Source organism: Sinocyclocheilus anshuiensis, unplaced genomic scaffold, assembly GCF_001515605.1.
Source record: "Sinocyclocheilus anshuiensis isolate Anshui unplaced genomic scaffold, SAMN03320099.WGS_v1.1 scaffold1341, whole genome shotgun sequence".
In the NCBI taxonomy this organism is placed as follows: Eukaryota; Metazoa; Chordata; class Actinopteri; order Cypriniformes; family Cyprinidae; genus Sinocyclocheilus; species Sinocyclocheilus anshuiensis.
Genome location: NW_015553274.1, coordinates 605,332 through 622,068, shown reverse-complemented (window position 1 = coordinate 622,068; position 16,737 = coordinate 605,332). Strand labels below are relative to the sequence as shown.

Sequence of the window (16,737 nt, the reverse complement as noted above, 5' to 3'; positions counted from 1 at the left end):
AACAGTTTGGAAAACAATGACAGAACATAACCAATTCTGCTCTATTCTGCTAAAATGAACAATAATCTCCCAAAAAATTGTTACACAAGCATTCACTCACCTCATCCATGCTGAATATGCTTCTTCGTTAAAAATCGACGCGTTTCAGAAAGGCGGGGCATAGAGAAGCAACAATAATGTACAGTATGTGGAAAATAATGTGTTTTTTGAACCTTAAAGGCCAAAACACATTTCATTACACCAAATACACAAAATGTATTGCCAAAATTGAAAAGCAACGTCATTTGACCCCTTTAAGCTTTTTGCAAGTGCTAAAAATTATTACAGTTTATCGTGAACTTAGAAGTACTGAAGTATTTTTTTAAATGTTGTTTCATGAAATTTCTTTCTCTGAAAGTTTTTGTGGCCAATCCTGTGGCATGAAGAGCTCTGCAGAATCTATCAGAATGTAATAATAAGATCATTATCTCTGATCTATAACTGATGCTAAGTGCAAGCAAGGATAACTGATATCCATTCCAATCCAACTCCAGTCCATTTCTAAGATAAATTAACCAATTTTTGCCTTTGCATACCAAAGACAAAAGCTCATTCAATCTTAATATCCATGATGCGTTGCTTTGGAAGCTCTTATTGGAGTGGTCCATCTCCTCCAGATTTCACTGTAGTGTCAAGGGCTTAGTGTTATGTAATGGTTATCCTTACCTGCTCAGTTGACAGGAGCATGAGTGCACCATGTGCATTAGCAGCACCCATAAATAATTGAGAATCTAATGCACTGTTTGGTGGGAGCACTTAGTGCTCAAGAGCGATTTAATCATCGGCTAACTGCTTGTCATGTAATTCCAATGCCATAGCCAAGGTCAGGCATTTGGTTAGGGAGATTAATGGGTTAAGTGTTGTAAAGCTTACCCTACCACAAATGGTTCTGCTTAAATGTTATGATGAACCCTCATGGCTATGGAGCAGGATTACCAAAAGTTTTGATTTCAGATGTTTGCTCTTTTGAAAGCACAAAGAAAAATGCAGGTGCTCTGTTGTTATATTTGGAGGTAATAATGTTGAATCTCTTGCATAAGCACATTTTGAGTCAACAGTTAGCTGAGTAATCAAAACTATTAGTCAACTGATATATGGCCAAGGCTGTTATTATCGACCGATATTTGGCGTTTTTTAATTGTTGCCATTGGCCCATAAGTTTTTCTTTTTGGCCAATAAGTGCCAGAAGTGTGACTTTTGTTTTGACAGCACTGAAAACCCCGTGCCTGAGCTTAGACACCAAGAGCTCCCATTCTCTTCATTAGTTGACTTTTAAATTTTTTTGTGTGTGTAACAGAGCATGTATTAATGCACGTGAAATTAGCATTACTTGGTCTTTTTTTTTTTTTGGAGAAAAAAATGATTGACTTATCAGGATACTGCGTGCACTGTTGGTTAGAAAGTTTACCTTATTTACGTTTTTTCCTCAATTCCTTATAGAAAAATATTATAATAGGATTACAGAATCAAGCAAGAAGTTGCCAAGTATATACCTGTTTATTTTACATATTTATTTTTTTAGCAAGTTCAAATAGTTTTTTTAAATTGATTCATTTTAAATGATTTATTTCTAATTATTATAGTAAATATTATGTAAAATAGATATAAATTGATTTCAGCAATTGTTATGCATGTATTATTTACTAACTTTAAATTAAATAGTGCTCTATCATGTAATCTTATATTGGCTCGCTTTATCATCATCGGCCATCCAAAAATCCATATCGGTCGACCTCTAGTTAAAACATTAAAGATATTTGTAGAAACCAATAATAAACCAATTAATAATTTTTTAAGGGCATTTTTGTTCACTTTTGTTAATTAAAAAAAATTGTTTATGTTTGCTTCAAAATCTGGGTCTGGAAGTTAAACTAGATGAATGTGATTTACAGTACTAAGGGGGAAAATATTCCTGCTCTATATCACATTATAGCCCATGCAGAATAAAACTGTAATTGGGTTTCAGTTGCATATCACTGCAAGAGATATGAAAAAGGTTACTTTGCTTTGATCTCCATAGAAGCGATCGGAGTGGAAAGCAAATCAATCCAAACGTGTGGTCAGTGACAGCTGAAAAGACTGATGAATGCATTGGGCAGCTTTCATTCTGCACCTCAGTGTCCTCTTTTATTTTTAGGAGGACCGTGTCCTAGCAACAGGCTTCTTAAGGATTGCCACAAAAAGCAGACACACTTAAAGCCGAAGTGTGTCATCTTTGCACCTCTAGTGATACCAAATGGAACTGCAAAAATAGTGATTGTTCTTAAACCTGTTTCCCAAATATTTTCTCTGTCTGTATTGTAATTGGTCGGCCAATCAGATTGTTCCAACTAAACTAAGACATAAATGGCCTTAATTGAAGAAATAATTCTTCATTATTGTAATCAGCATTGCTTTCTGCATTTGTTTTTTGTCATCATACAGCCCATTTAACATAGAGCACCATAAATATGTCATGGTATGCAAAGCTCAGCTGAATGTAGCAGTTTTTACTGAACCATATGAAATTAGAAGATTTTGAAATGTCTTAACTGTTCAATGTATGTGTTGTTGTTTCAGTATACAACCCACAAATTATATGTTCACTTGTAATAGGTGCAGGAATTTTATTTTATTTGCTCTTTAAATTTTATTTTAGGGAAATGAATTTTAAATGCGTTTTTTGAAATGTCAGAGAAGCAGTTACTGTCATCCCGTGAACTGCCGTGAAATTGTGACAATATTACAAGCCCACAGTCGGACACCAACTGTCCTGTTTCTCTAAACTCTAATTTTACAAGGCAGAGTAGGGAGGAATATTTAGGCCTGGTTTTGCCATCCTGTGCTTCTTTATTCTAAAACCACTGACATTTTATGGATTCGTTGTATAACTTGTGTGCACAGTAATTTTACACAACATTTGCTGCTTTGTTTTGCTGACAGATATTGTTTGATTTTGTGTAGCAGTGCAACAGTGTTTGTGAGTCTGCATGAAATTAATATTGACCCTAGTTACTTCATCAGTACATCCCTCTGGATTTGTTGTGTCATTCATCTGTGCACAATTTTTCCAAGTATTTCTCTCTTGTAAAATAATATATACAAAAACACCGCCTCTGAAATGACTTTACTTTCCTGCTGATATCACCAAGTACTTTTGACATCCCCTTTTCTTTTATTCATTCCCAATTTCATTTATTCTGACAATTGGCACATTTAGCATCTCAGCAGCGACATTCACCACCTGATGAAGTGTAGAAGCCTTTCGCTTTCCCTGCGTCAGCTGACTTTGATGAATCTCCAGGATATTTCTAGCCAAGCCCAAGCACGGTCCTCTGCCTCTGAGTCATGTGTGTGGAAAGAAATCAGATTTATCTGCTGCTTATCAGAATCTGTAGGTTAGGCAAATTCTTGGATGTAGTTTATCTCCAGCGGGGTGCAGCCAGCTTTAGCCTGTGCTCTGTCTGAGGTGATGAGGACCTCTGCTCAGGTTCCTCTGCACTGACACTGGAGACCATGGCACCAGGTAACCTGGACATAAAGGAGACTAGGAATGTAATAATGAGACGCATCAAGGATCATTAATTAAAGACGATAGTGAGAGAGAGAGAGAGAAATAAAGAGAAGTCCAACTTTTCTGGTTGGCTTGCCTCATGGGAACAGCAGCACTTCAGCATGAAGCAGTACAGACGTGCTGAGTTAAAGGAATGTAATGAGACGCATCAAGGATCATTAATTAAAGAAGATAGAGTGAGACAGAATGAAGGAGAGGTCCAACTTTTCTTGCTAGCTTGCTTCATAGGAACACTAACATGTCAACATGGAGCAGTGCAGACGTGCTGAGTTATTGATGAAGGTGAGCAGGTTCAAGGCTGTTATTTGAGTTCCTCATGTCACTTGGATATTGGATATATTCTTTAACCATCTGCCATATTATACCATAATTTCAAGCCAAGAGCAACAATATGTATGTATTACAAGAGGTCAAATAAGAATGATTCTTCACTAGAGATTCACAGTATGTAGGTTATGGGACAGTAGTTTTATTCTTTTTATATTTGTATTTCATCCTTTTTTTTTCTTTAGCAGATCTCAAAATTAATGATTTATGTCATACTTTATAGTGTTGTCATACCTCAATTCACCTAAGCATCAAAATATTGACTTGACTGACAAAAATATTTCTTTTAGCTTGTTTAATTTTATTTTTATTTTTGGCCAAAATAATTTAATTTGATAGTTTTTTTGTGTTTTTGTTTTATAAATATTACATTTAAAAAGTTACAAAAATAGATCGTTTTATAAAGCACAAAGGTTTTCAGCAATTTATTTTTGCTATCATATTTACCCTATTTGATTCTTAATACAGTGCTTAAAATGGCCATTTAATAATTTATAGAATAAGAGAAACGAGTCCATTTCTTCTTCTTATGAGAAATCACAAAGGAGTTTCCATAAATTCCCTGATGTTCTAGCACAGAAAACTGCTCCTTAGCCTTTATGATTGAATTAAATCACCCCAATTTGCCAGTTTAATAGTTTCACTAAAAGTCATTTTATCAAGACCTTTTAGCAAAATGATAAAGCAGTAATTACACAGAAATGGGCTCATGTTGAGTAGGTTTTGTAAAGCGAAATCATGTGGCAAAAAGTCAAAAGTTTAGAAGCATCTGCTTCAGATGGGTGCTGTCAAGTTCAGTAACTTGGCCTGCTTTTCCAGGGTTTTTTTTTTTGCCTCTTTCATTTACAACTGGCTGTTAAGGCAGAGTATGTGAATGAGCCTTTTTAATGTTCTTCTATAAAAATGTTTGCTCGAGCTCCTTTTCCCTCTCCTCTCTCCTCGACTGCCCTTAACATCGAGCTCTTATGAGAGCATGCTTTATAATCTGTATTGAGATATTGAGTCGGTGTCATCTTTCATGGCACCTTTTCTCTGAACCTCTGATAGTCTGAATCTAAGCAGGATGTGCCCTCTGTGTACTCGGCACTCAAATCAGAACACAATGGTAGTGGAATGAAACTCATGGGAGCCTCTTGCAATCTGCCACTGTAAAGTGGAATGAAGTTGAGCTTTCTGTTGAAGACATTCATAATCTTTTATGAATTATTAGTATGATTTGTCTTATCACAATGCAGCTAAAATGCTTTTGTGTGACTTGTGGCTTTGTGGTAAAATGTTTGGCACTGTGGCTAGGCTACAGCTCAAAACTCTTATGTTGCAGGGTTGAGCCAGCATGAAGGTGCTGGTGTCAAATATTTATAATTTATTTATTTTTGTGGAGATTTTACAAGGGCATTTCTGTATTTATGGCACATTTATGGAAGATTTTGACCATTTAGCTGTGCGATTTCCTATAACTAACTAACTAACTGATTTATTTAGTATGTTGTGTGTGCTTCATGCATTGCTGCAAGTGTGACAGATGGACAGATAAAATTGAGTGAGAAAGCAACAGGAAGTCTGCAGTGACAGAAGCTGGCAAACAAAGCTCTGTCAAAACTGGTTGATAATCCTTCATTTGTCAAGGGTTATTTATGTTGTGTCTGAGACATAATGTGAGCCTTCATAATTACTTGTAACTCAATTTTCTATCAGCATCTCGCCTAATTCAAAGGGACTTGTTTTCAGTTCAGATTTTTGTAACATCCAAGCTCAGGTAATCTCAAAGACACGTGGCTCTCTTATAATATTACTGTGCTGTCAGCTGTCATTTAGCATGATTTTATATTGATTACTTGGAGCTTGAGATGTCTTTTGATGTGTTTACAATTACAGCATTGCTAGTGCTGCATACAAGTTACAGCATGCAGACCACGCTGGGCTGCTTGACAGATGTATTGGATGTCACAAAACAAATGGTGTCTTTGTTGTGGTGGATTTCTTTTTGTGGACTCGTTATTAAGTGCTATTCTACAGGCGTTGAATGCAGATGTGGTTGCAGGACAGAAATACAGTTTATTGTAGCATCCTTATGTGGTGTGTGAATTCTGTCTTGTTTGAATTACTTGGCACAGTTAGCAAGACTGTAACTATATATTCAGGATTAGGGTAAGTAAATGGTTGGCACATGCCCTTGAATGTATGTGGAGTGGGGATACACAATATCATTTTTGTTTTCTGCAGATGTTATAGTTTGTTTTTTGTTTTTTCAGTCAGTATTGGATATTTAATTGTACATGCTAATTTCATATATATTTACATTTAAGTAATCTAAAAGGTAAACATAGGTAGTCTTTGCTATCAATTATTAATTATTCATATTTTTAATAAAACTGTTAATTAAAATCTTTAGCAAATTTTAAAATGGTTATCCATGTGTCTACTGTATATTGTGATCCGAAATTCATTTGCAGAATTTAAAATGATTGATTTCAGTTGTTGTTTTTTAGATATTTTATTTTATAATATTATTATAATATTTTGAATATAAATTTAAAGGCCATTGTCTGTTTCAGTACATGAAACTTGGCAAAGCATCTATTTTCCCTTTGTGCCACACATGCTGAAAAAGTAGCTGTTCTGCAGACTTGATGAAAGTTATTTGTATAGAGCGTAGGAATAAAGCTTTTTACAGATGTTAGACTCTTTTGAATGTGGTTGAAGATATATGTCTTCAGATGACTTGCAGCAGAAATTTTACAGCTGTGTGCAGTCAAGAAACAACTCTCAGACTCATGCTGTTGATGTCTTTGGCTTTCATGAGAAGCATGTCAGTGTGAAACTCAAGGCATTGCCTTTTAAGCAGGTCACAAGGCTTGCAGGGTCCTGAAATACTGCAGGAACCTCACTGAATCCTGCCAACCTTCTGACGTTCTCCTGGAACAGTGTGAAATCATTGTTCTCTGACCCTGTTAGTCATTGTTTGTTTTGATTTTGACTGCTTATTATTTCTTCTAAATTCCATTGTCTTTACATAATAATGTACCTGGTTCAAGTGACATGCTTCCAGCGTCAAATACTGCAGCTTTTCTATACACACTGAATTCACAGAATATCAGAATATATTTGGTGTTAAATGTACAGCTATGTGGTCTCAAACCCAAAGAGATATTCTTTATAAAAGTGAACGCTCAACCACGCCTTTCTAAAACGCCTCGTTCAAACATGCCCCCACATGTCTACGTCACTGTGTGGGAAGATTTGCATAACACCGCCCAGATGTATACGCAAAGAAAGAAGGCGTAACTTTTATTCTCGCTGTAGTATTGTTGCCGCCGCCGCCATGTTGTGGAGATGCTGTGTGCTTCGTTGCGAAAGACAAACTACTTTGGTCTTCCAAAAGACGACACAACTAGAAATCAGTGGTTACGTTTTATTTACAACACTGTTCCAGAACAGACCAACCCAAATATTTGAGAGTGTGCTGCGCATTTTACGGAGGAAAGTTTCTTGAACCTTTTAAGGGGCGTAACATTTCCGTCACACGCTTGAGGAATTCAGCCAATCATAACGCACTAGATAGCTAGCCAATCAGAGCACCTTCTTTTCAGACCGATGAGCTTTGTAAAAATCGACGCGTTTCAGAAAGGCGAGGCATAGTGGGTGCAACAATAATGTACAGTATGTGGAAAATAATGTGTTTTTTTAACTTTAAGCCGCGTAAACACATTGCATTACACCAAATACACAAAATAATGTTTTTTTAGCAATGTCATATGACCCCTCGTTTGTAATGGGTTTTATTGGTTTTGTCTCGTCGCTCCGGGACACGGCATCACAGTATGGTGAGGGGCGTAACACTTCCATCTCACGCTTGAGGTATTCGGCCAATCACAACGCACTGGATAGCTGGCCAATCACAGCACACCGTTCTTTTCAGACCGATGAGCTTTGTAAAAATCGACGCGTTTCAGAAAGGCGAGGCATAGTGGGTGCAACAATAATGTACAGTATGTGGAAAATAATGTGTTTTTTTAACTTTAAACCGCGTAAACACATTGCATTACACCAAATACACAAAATAATGTTTTTTTAGCAATGTCATATGACCCCTTTAAACCTGTGCATGGATGTAAGTATTTGTTATATATGCGTCCCATTTTAGAGCATGTCTCTGAAATGCAGTATTTTTCAAAATTGTTTTGGCGCAGCCCAGCACTGTCTCCCTCATCTAACACACCTGATTCAACTCATCAACTCATTAATAGAGACTTTAAGACCTGAAATGGGTCACAAAAGGTAAAGAGTTGTGAGAAAATACGATGCGTGTCAGATCCGCGTCATGTTCAGGAGCTGGAGCTCTTAAAGCAACCAAAATAACCTAATAACCCAGCAGCTGTGATCTGCTATTCAAAGAACAAAAGAAAAAAGAGGAAATCAATAATCAATCAATTTTGTAGCTTTAAGGATTTGTCTATATTTAATTTAGAATTTGGTGTTTGATAAGTTTATTCAGTTTCTGTATATTTCCTACTTGCTGAAGGGCACAGGTAATTATGACCTTTATTATAATGGGTTTATGTGAAAATTGTTTTAAGTTCACTTAAATTAGAAGTAATTTTTTTAAAGCCTAATAAATGTTCAAATTGATAGCTATCAATTATACTGTAATGTTTGTTTAATTCAACAATTTCATAGAGACATCAGTAGTATTGGTGTCAGTGATACTCGCCTTCAGTCATAAAAAAGATGCCATTAAACAAATATAAAAAATATACTGTCTTTATGTTGTTTCTACATTAATTTGAAGATTGAATGTAAAATTATTGCAATATAAAAGTATATTAAAAACTTTAACATTAAGTGTGATTAATCATGATTAATTTCAGAAAAAAATGCGAGATTAATTATTTTTTTTAATCAATTGACAGCAAAAAAAATTATATTGTATTGTTTTAACATTGTTTTATTTTCAAGAAGTTTAATTAACAATTAAAAAAATAATAAAATAATTATTTAATGTAATTTAAAATGTACAACATTTGTAACATTTAAAAATGTGTTTAAATAAAAAATATACTGTCTTTATGTTGTTTGTACATTAATTTGAAGATTGAATGTAAAATTATTGCAATATAAAAGTATATTAAAAACTTTAACATTAAGTGTGATTAATCATGATTAATTTCAGAAAAAAATGCGAGATTAATTATTTTTTTTAATCAATTGACAGCAAAAAAAATTATATTGTATTGTTTTAACATTGTTTTATTTTCAAGAAGTTTAATTAACAATTAAAAAAATAATAAAATAATTATTTAATGTAATTTAAAATGTACAACATTTGTAACATTTAAAAATGTGTTTAAATAAAGTAATGGATGAATTAATTTATTTAAAATGCTCTGCCTTAGAAGTGACATACAAACCAATCTGAAAAGTTATACATCTGATCTAAGTATCAGTCTTTTGGCCGTGATGGTGTAAGTTCAGTTGATGACCAGTTGTGTTTTTTGTTTGTTTGTTTTTAGGTGAACTTCGTAGTATGTCAGCTCTGTGCCCTACTCACGGCCGTGTGGTTCAGGCTCTATCTGCACCCCAGCAAGACCAGTCCTTTTGTGCGGCATGTGGTGGCCACACTGCTGGGCATCTACTTTGCCCTCTTCTGCTTTGGCTGGTGAGTATTTGCCTGCAGTCCATACTGATGCATCCCTCTCTGTGTGTCCACAAGGAAACTGAAACCAGGTTTTGCTTGTACTCCCTGCTGCTGGACTGCAGGATTTGTGCTGGTGTGACTTTCCAGAAAGATACAACAGACACCAATCAATAGAAAATGTAGCAGCCTGTTAAACGACACACATTTGATACAGCACAAACAAACAGTTTATAGGACACTAAAGAGTGCTGAAGCTGACATCTGTAGTACACTGTCAAGTATCAAATTCTGTGGAATTTTTCCAGTTGTAAATACACCTGTATGACTCCCTCAGTTGAGTGCAACAGTGACTGGTTATTTTTTTGAGCCTTGGTTCAGAAAGTCATCAGTGAGATGAAAGACAGCATAGCAAAATTTATTCAAACCAAAAAAGGATTTGAAAAATGGAAAACAGAAATACAAGTTTTCATGGTTACAATGAATTTTGTTGATTGGTGGGTCCCATTTTTGGATTGTGAGTGGTATAATAATATACGTTTATAATTTAACTAAACATTTTTTATTTATTCATAATTTTTTTTTGAAAAATAATCTTTTTAAAAGAAGGTTTAAAGGTTATATAATGCTGCACTTTTTTCCCACAATATTGCATATTCAGAAAATACTTCAGATTGCTATATTAATTTTTGTGTCTAATCATATCATTTACTATAGCTAAATTGAATGACATTTAATAATAATAATAATAAAATGTGAGTAATAAAATTAATAAAAACAATAAAAATTGATTTTTCAATTCCAGTATAATTTGCAAAAACCTTTGCGGGAAACAGCTGGTCTTTTAATTTTATTAATAGAGTAACATTAGAAAAAGTCTTGTCGATACCAACATAGTTTTAGATCCATTAGTGTCTGTGTTGTGAGATTCACTGTCGACCCACACAAGCTTGTATTGATGTGTCGTGGTGACTAAAATCCGAAGCTCATTAACATCTCATTTAATAAGACAAATAGATCAATAGGCCACACTCATGATAATAAAGGATAGATACATTTCTGGCTGCTAATTAGTGGCATCTTTTCAAACCCTTATTAAATTGTCTGTTTGTTTACGTGTGTCTGACAGATAAGCTTCCATAGAGTTTATTGTCTTTACATAAAGGCATAGCTAGTTCCCCAAAATCTCAAAAACTGTTTGTCCAGGCAATATTTCAATAACATGTCAAATCAGCAACAAAACCCAATAACTTAATAATGGTATTTTGCTTCTTTAGGTCAGTTTTTATGCTGATCCAGATGATGTGCGTTTACATCTAGCCTTTACCTCTATCAAAAAGGCCATAGGCTCTTCTGCAAGGTGGAACTCTGTTCCTACAGCTGCCATATTTAGAGTTAGAGTCCTCCCTTTCATTTTTCATTGAGTGGTTATATACTTTTTAAGTATCATTTGAAAGTTTCCTCTTATGTGCTGTATTAATAGAAATAACATTTTCTCTCTCTTCTACAGGTATGCTCTTCATTTCCTGCTCCAGAGCGGCATTACTTATGGCATAATGATTCTGACGGGAGTTGAGCACATGCACAAGTCAGTCCATAATTTTACGACTATAACAAAATTGAAAATACTCAAAAGTTTGGTTTTTAACTTTCATAGCATTGAAGGCAACATTAAAAAAGTGACTCCTTTTACTGTTAAAGAGACCATAAAATGGCTGGACAAGTGCATTGTTGACATTGCACAAAAATGGAAACTGCACAAAAAGCTAATAAACTGACTATACAACTAAATGATACTACTAAATGATACTAAATGATACTAAATTATAGTATACTACTAATTTATACTACTAAATTTCAAATTTATTGGGTCTTTATTACAAATTTCTGCACTTAATTTTGAACTATTCAGCAGTGCTTGTTAATACAAAGGCAAAAGCTTTGTCTTGTATTTTTCATCAAAATGAACTCTACCATTCAAAAGTCCTGGATTGGTAAGATTTTTTTTTATGTTTTGAAAAGTCTCTTATGCTCACCAATGTTGCATTTATGTGGTCAGAACTACAGTGAAAACATTAACATTGTGAAATATTTTTAACAATTAAAAATGATCAATGTTGAAAACAGTTGTGCTGCTTAATGTTTTTGTGAAAACCGTGATACTTTATTTCAGGATTCTTTGATGAATAGAAACTTCAAAAGAACACCATTTATTTGAATTTTTTTGTTAGATTGTCACTTTTGAAAAATTTAATGCATCATTGCTGAATAAAAGTATTAACTAAAAAAAACACATACTAACACCAAAATTTTCGAAAGATAGTGCGACCTTATAGTGGCTCCGCCTCTGAACTGATTTTCCATTTTATTTGACATCAGTTTTCATTTTTAAACCCAGTCAATCCCTGATGGATAAAATAAAGTTGTTTTTGTTATTGCATATCCTGTTTCACTAGAAAATATGTGACAATACAGAAGTAAAACTGGTTATGAACACCATTGCATTAAAAACATTTTACTTAACATTCAGTAGAACCCATGGAACAGATGTGTGTGAATCCTTCATGACCCCCTTTTCATTCATAAGGTGAACTGAGGTCCGCGCTAATAGAAGTTGTCCGCTCTCTTAGAGCCCGACTCTTCTGATGAAAGAGTTGAAAACTGACCCAGAGATAATTATAATGAGAAAGAGATCATTCTCTTCAACCGCTGACCATCAGTCACTGTCCTCCTCATGGGTGTAATAAAATCTTCCATTATTTCCCCTCTGCCATCTCCTGCCAGCTGCCAGAAACTTTTTACTAGGTGGTAAATATAAAACTGCCTCACTGTCAGACTTCTGCCAAACGGCCCTTTAGGGACATTTTGTTTCAAATGAGGTGATATTACTGTCTTAGGAAGATTCAGGGGTAGTTGTTGAGGTAGAAAATTCTCCTATTGGTGGGCTGTGTAGAAACGCTGTTGACGTTACTGGTTTTGTTGTTTTGGGAAACATAAGGTGGTTGAGACCATTCTATTTTTGGCATTCATTTGGGGGACAAACTGTTTTGCAGACCTGCAAAACACACTCGCATTGTTGAATGGAAAAGCGCACGCATGACACACACCCTTCGTCTATCTTTGTACTCACACCTGCAGTATCTGGGGACCTGAGCTGAATGTGTCATCACTACAGCGCGAGTGTGTGTGTATATGAAATAATGAGAATGACTGGGAGCTGCTGTTATGCTAGTCTCTGTTAGCGTCATCTGCTTTTCCCTACCTTTGTCTGTGAGATTAACAGATCTTGCATTTTAAAACCACATGATTACTGGACTAATGACCCTCTGTTATCATGTGCAGTGAACAGAACACAACAAAAGTTGTTTGTGGCTGCTGTCTTATACTAAACTTTCAGTCAGTATGTTTGCATGCACAACAGAAAAACACTTATGTGAGAAATCAGCGTTCATGTTTTCATGCACTGGTTCACACTGCTTTTTCCACCCTCTTAGACATGACTCAGAAAACAAAGCAGAATATACAGTTAAGCTTGTAGATATCTAGTCAACTTACTACTAAATTCATCAAACAAAACCAGTAACCTGGCAAAAAGCATGATCAGAGGACACAGGAGTTTTGTGAAGGTTTATGTTGTGATAATGACAGGCTGACTGTCCATTTATCCCGCTTAAACAGTTTCTTACATGAGTAGCATACTGCACATATAGCGCATAATTAAATGGAAATGAAATATTATTTGCAGTTCAAATTATTTTATGATATGAGAAGAGGCACCTATGCCACTCTCACTGTCCACAACATTATTTGAAGGCCCCTTAACTTTTCCAGTTGTTTGTGATTTTAGAGTTTGAAAATAGAACATTCTAGACAAATTTGTATTCATTAAAAATGCCCATGGAGTTTTATGATTTGAATAATTTACATGACTATTCCAGGTCTATAAATCACACTTCTAAAATTAGACTTCCTCATATATCCAGATTCTTCAAGACAGTGGGCACTCCGGTTCTTCAAAGGAAAAAACAGAAATATTTTGATTTTTAGTAGTTTTACCTTAATTTAATGCTTTTTTTGGCTTTATTTTGTATAATTTTGTATATAATTTACATAATTTAAAATATGTGCCTCCAGGGTTCCAGAGAGCCATATAAAATACCATACAGACTGAGCAAACACATGCAGCCTTCCCTCAATCAGCGATAATGAAACGCCTCTATGGCACTAGCAGTTTCATCTGTGTGTGTGTGTGTGTGTGTGTGTGTGTGTGTGTATAAGAATATGTGTGCCTTTTCCCATCTTCCACCTTCATTTAAAAAAAAATTCTGCATCATACAAGAATAGGGAGCAATAATGTCATTCATTAGTGTAGAAAGTAATGTTTATCCACACACACGCGCACACACACACACACACACATACACAGTCTGCTCTTCATCCTCTGCAGATCAAAAGCCCTCATCACAGCTGAGAGTTCATTTCTGGAAATATCACCAAGCTCTTTGTTAGCTTATTTTTTTTTTAAATAATGTTTTTACTTGTTTCTGGGATTTAATGGACCATAAAATTCTCCGTATGGCATCCTCCAGGCCCTCATGATATCAAAGCTCTTGTAAAACTAAAATGTATGTGTATCATCTGCACAAAAATGGTCGTAAGTACATTAATGCATCAGAAATGTCTTGCAATGTAAAACCTGCTGTTTGGTTCACATTGCAGATACTGTTTGGTGGTCGCCCTGGGTTATCTAAGCTTCTGCCAAATCACCCGGGTTTACGTCTTTGATTACGGAATGTACTCTGCAGATTTCACAGGGTAAGAATATGCCTTTCTGTGTGAAGTTTCTGAGCTTCGTTGTCTGTGTTGTCTACTCACATCTCTCATTTTTTTTCTCCCTGACAGGCCGATGATGGTCATCACACAGAAGATAACCAGTGTGGCTTTTGAGATCCATGATGGTGAGTGTGTGTGTGTTTGGTTAAAGTTTAGAATACACACAGGAATGAAGCATTGGGATTCTGTTCTGGATGCTGTTCTAGGCGGCTGCTGTTGTGATTGTCAAATGTGCTGCCAAAGGGCCTGAGAAACTAATTAAAGAACTGGAAGGCAGCAGGGATGAAATGAAAGCAAATGAAAACAAGCCACCCTCCTTCTCTTCACCCCTCTATTGTTCCACAGGGTGACAGATTACCCTTATGATGTGTGCTCCCCACACCACACTTCTTAATATTACCGTTATCACTAATTCCTTTCTTTGTCCTCTGCTGAGTTCAGCTGCTGGCCTGCAAACCTTTGTCATGCAGATTTTTCTAAACAGAGTGGATTCCCTTAAGATTTACCCTCTGTTTTATCCTCACTGAATGTCTCGTGCAAGAGTAGGACTGGACGATATGATGATTTACACTGTGCCATGGCAGCATTGTATTATACTGTTTATGCTGCACATAGTTATGTTGAATTTTATTTTATTATTTTCAATTTGTCTGTTAGTTTTCGTTTTTTTTTTTTAGTTCAACTTTAGTTTAGTTTTTAGTCTATAGTTTTTATTTAGTTTTTGTTGCATGTTTAACATTGTTAATTTTCTCAACACGGTCTAGTTTTATTGCTGTCTAGTGATAATTTAATACGATCAAAAGTCAAGACTAGAAGAACTTGTTATAAATGGGTGTTGAGGCATTAATATTGAAATAAATTGATGTGCAACTATCAGTTTTAAGTCCTGACTATCCATTTTTAATATTAGTTTTACTGTTTTGAGTCATGTTACGTAACATGATGCTTTTTTTGCACTGATGTCAGACTTCTCATTCATTTGTTATGAATGATTGTATCTTTTATTGCTCATCATAGTCCAGATAAATATAGAACATAATCAAATGAGATGAAGTACCTTTCATTTGGAAAGTATTTAATTAAGTGGATTATCCAGAAATGGGCAATACCGTGTGATTATTTAACATATAAAGCAATTCTCATTGATTTCCAGTACAAATAACTATATTGTGATATATTCGGTTACTGTGATATAAAATTGTTTTGTGATATAAATTGTATGTGAGCTGTCTGCCAGGACTCTTATAAAGTGGTTTCACTCGCTTGTTGCCCTGAATAACCTGTCATTAGTAGGACAAATTCCCCCATAGAAGTCCTTGCTGACCTCCATCACTAGCTCTGGGACATGACCATGACGCTTATTGTGGGTGAAGCTCTGTCTCTGCAGTGCTGCTGCTCACTGAGTCAGCCATAAACCGTAATGAAAACATTTAAGTGGCTCGTCTTATGTACATAAGGGTGGCGATAAAACAACAAGAAATGATTCAAGCCACTTACTCTGGGTCACCCTGCCTTGTCTTATCGTGCGGGAAGACAAACAACTGAGGCAGAGGAGACTCATGAGTCGACCACATGAACTCTGAGCCAAGTCAGTTTACAGCACATTTCTTCCCTCTCTAATTACCTCTGTAAATCAGGGAGAGGCCAGGGAGAGTTAGATGAAACTCACAAGCTAAGAATTTGTACGCCTACGGTACTTTCACTGTGCTCAAATGCAAACATCAAGATTTCCTGCTAAATTGTATTGAAAGGAATAGTTCGCTCAAAAATTACAATTCTGTCATCATTTACTCAGCTCAATGTCATTCCAAAGCCGTATGACTTGTTGCTTCTGTGGAAAACAGAAAAAGGAGACATTTTGAATAATATACTGGTCCATCTTTTCCATGCAGTTAAAGGGATAGTTCACCCCAAAATTAAAATTCTGTCATTAATTACTCACCCTCATGTCGTTTCAAACCCGTAAGACCTTCGTTCATCTTCGGAACACAAATTAAGATATTTTTGATGGAATCTGAGAGCTGTCTGACCCTGCATAGACAGCAATACAACTGAAATGTTCCCAAGTCCAGAAACGTAGCAGGGAGATCTGTAAAATAATCCATGTGACATCAGTGGTTCAACTGCAATTATGAACGAAGGTCTTACGGGTTTGAAACGACATGAGGGTGAGTAGTTAATGACAGAAATTTCATTTTTGGGTGAACTAACCCTTTAACTTGATTGTGGACTGAAGCTTTATTTGCTTTACCTGGGACTTTTATTATGGATGTTTGTATTGATGTTTGTGTGTGTGTGTGTGTGTGTGTGTGTGTGTGTGTGTGTGTGTTAGATGTCTGTTAGACCGCTTTTT

At 35.5% G+C, this 16,737-nt stretch overlaps 1 protein-coding gene across 1 annotated transcript in view; it reads left to right on the top strand.

Annotated features, from left to right (window-relative positions):
* The window catches only part of LOC107668249 (membrane-bound O-acyltransferase domain-containing protein 2-like), a 32,679-nt gene that overhangs the window by 10,115 nt on the left and 5,827 nt on the right, over positions 1–16,737 (top strand). Inside the window, exons 2-5 of the mRNA XM_016460064.1 lie at positions 9,430–9,575; positions 11,062–11,139; positions 14,271–14,366; positions 14,454–14,509. Of these exons, the coding sequence (XP_016315550.1) occupies positions 9,430–9,575; positions 11,062–11,139; positions 14,271–14,366; positions 14,454–14,509 (376 nt within the window). The remainder of the gene's footprint in view (positions 1–9,429; positions 9,576–11,061; positions 11,140–14,270; positions 14,367–14,453; positions 14,510–16,737) is intronic.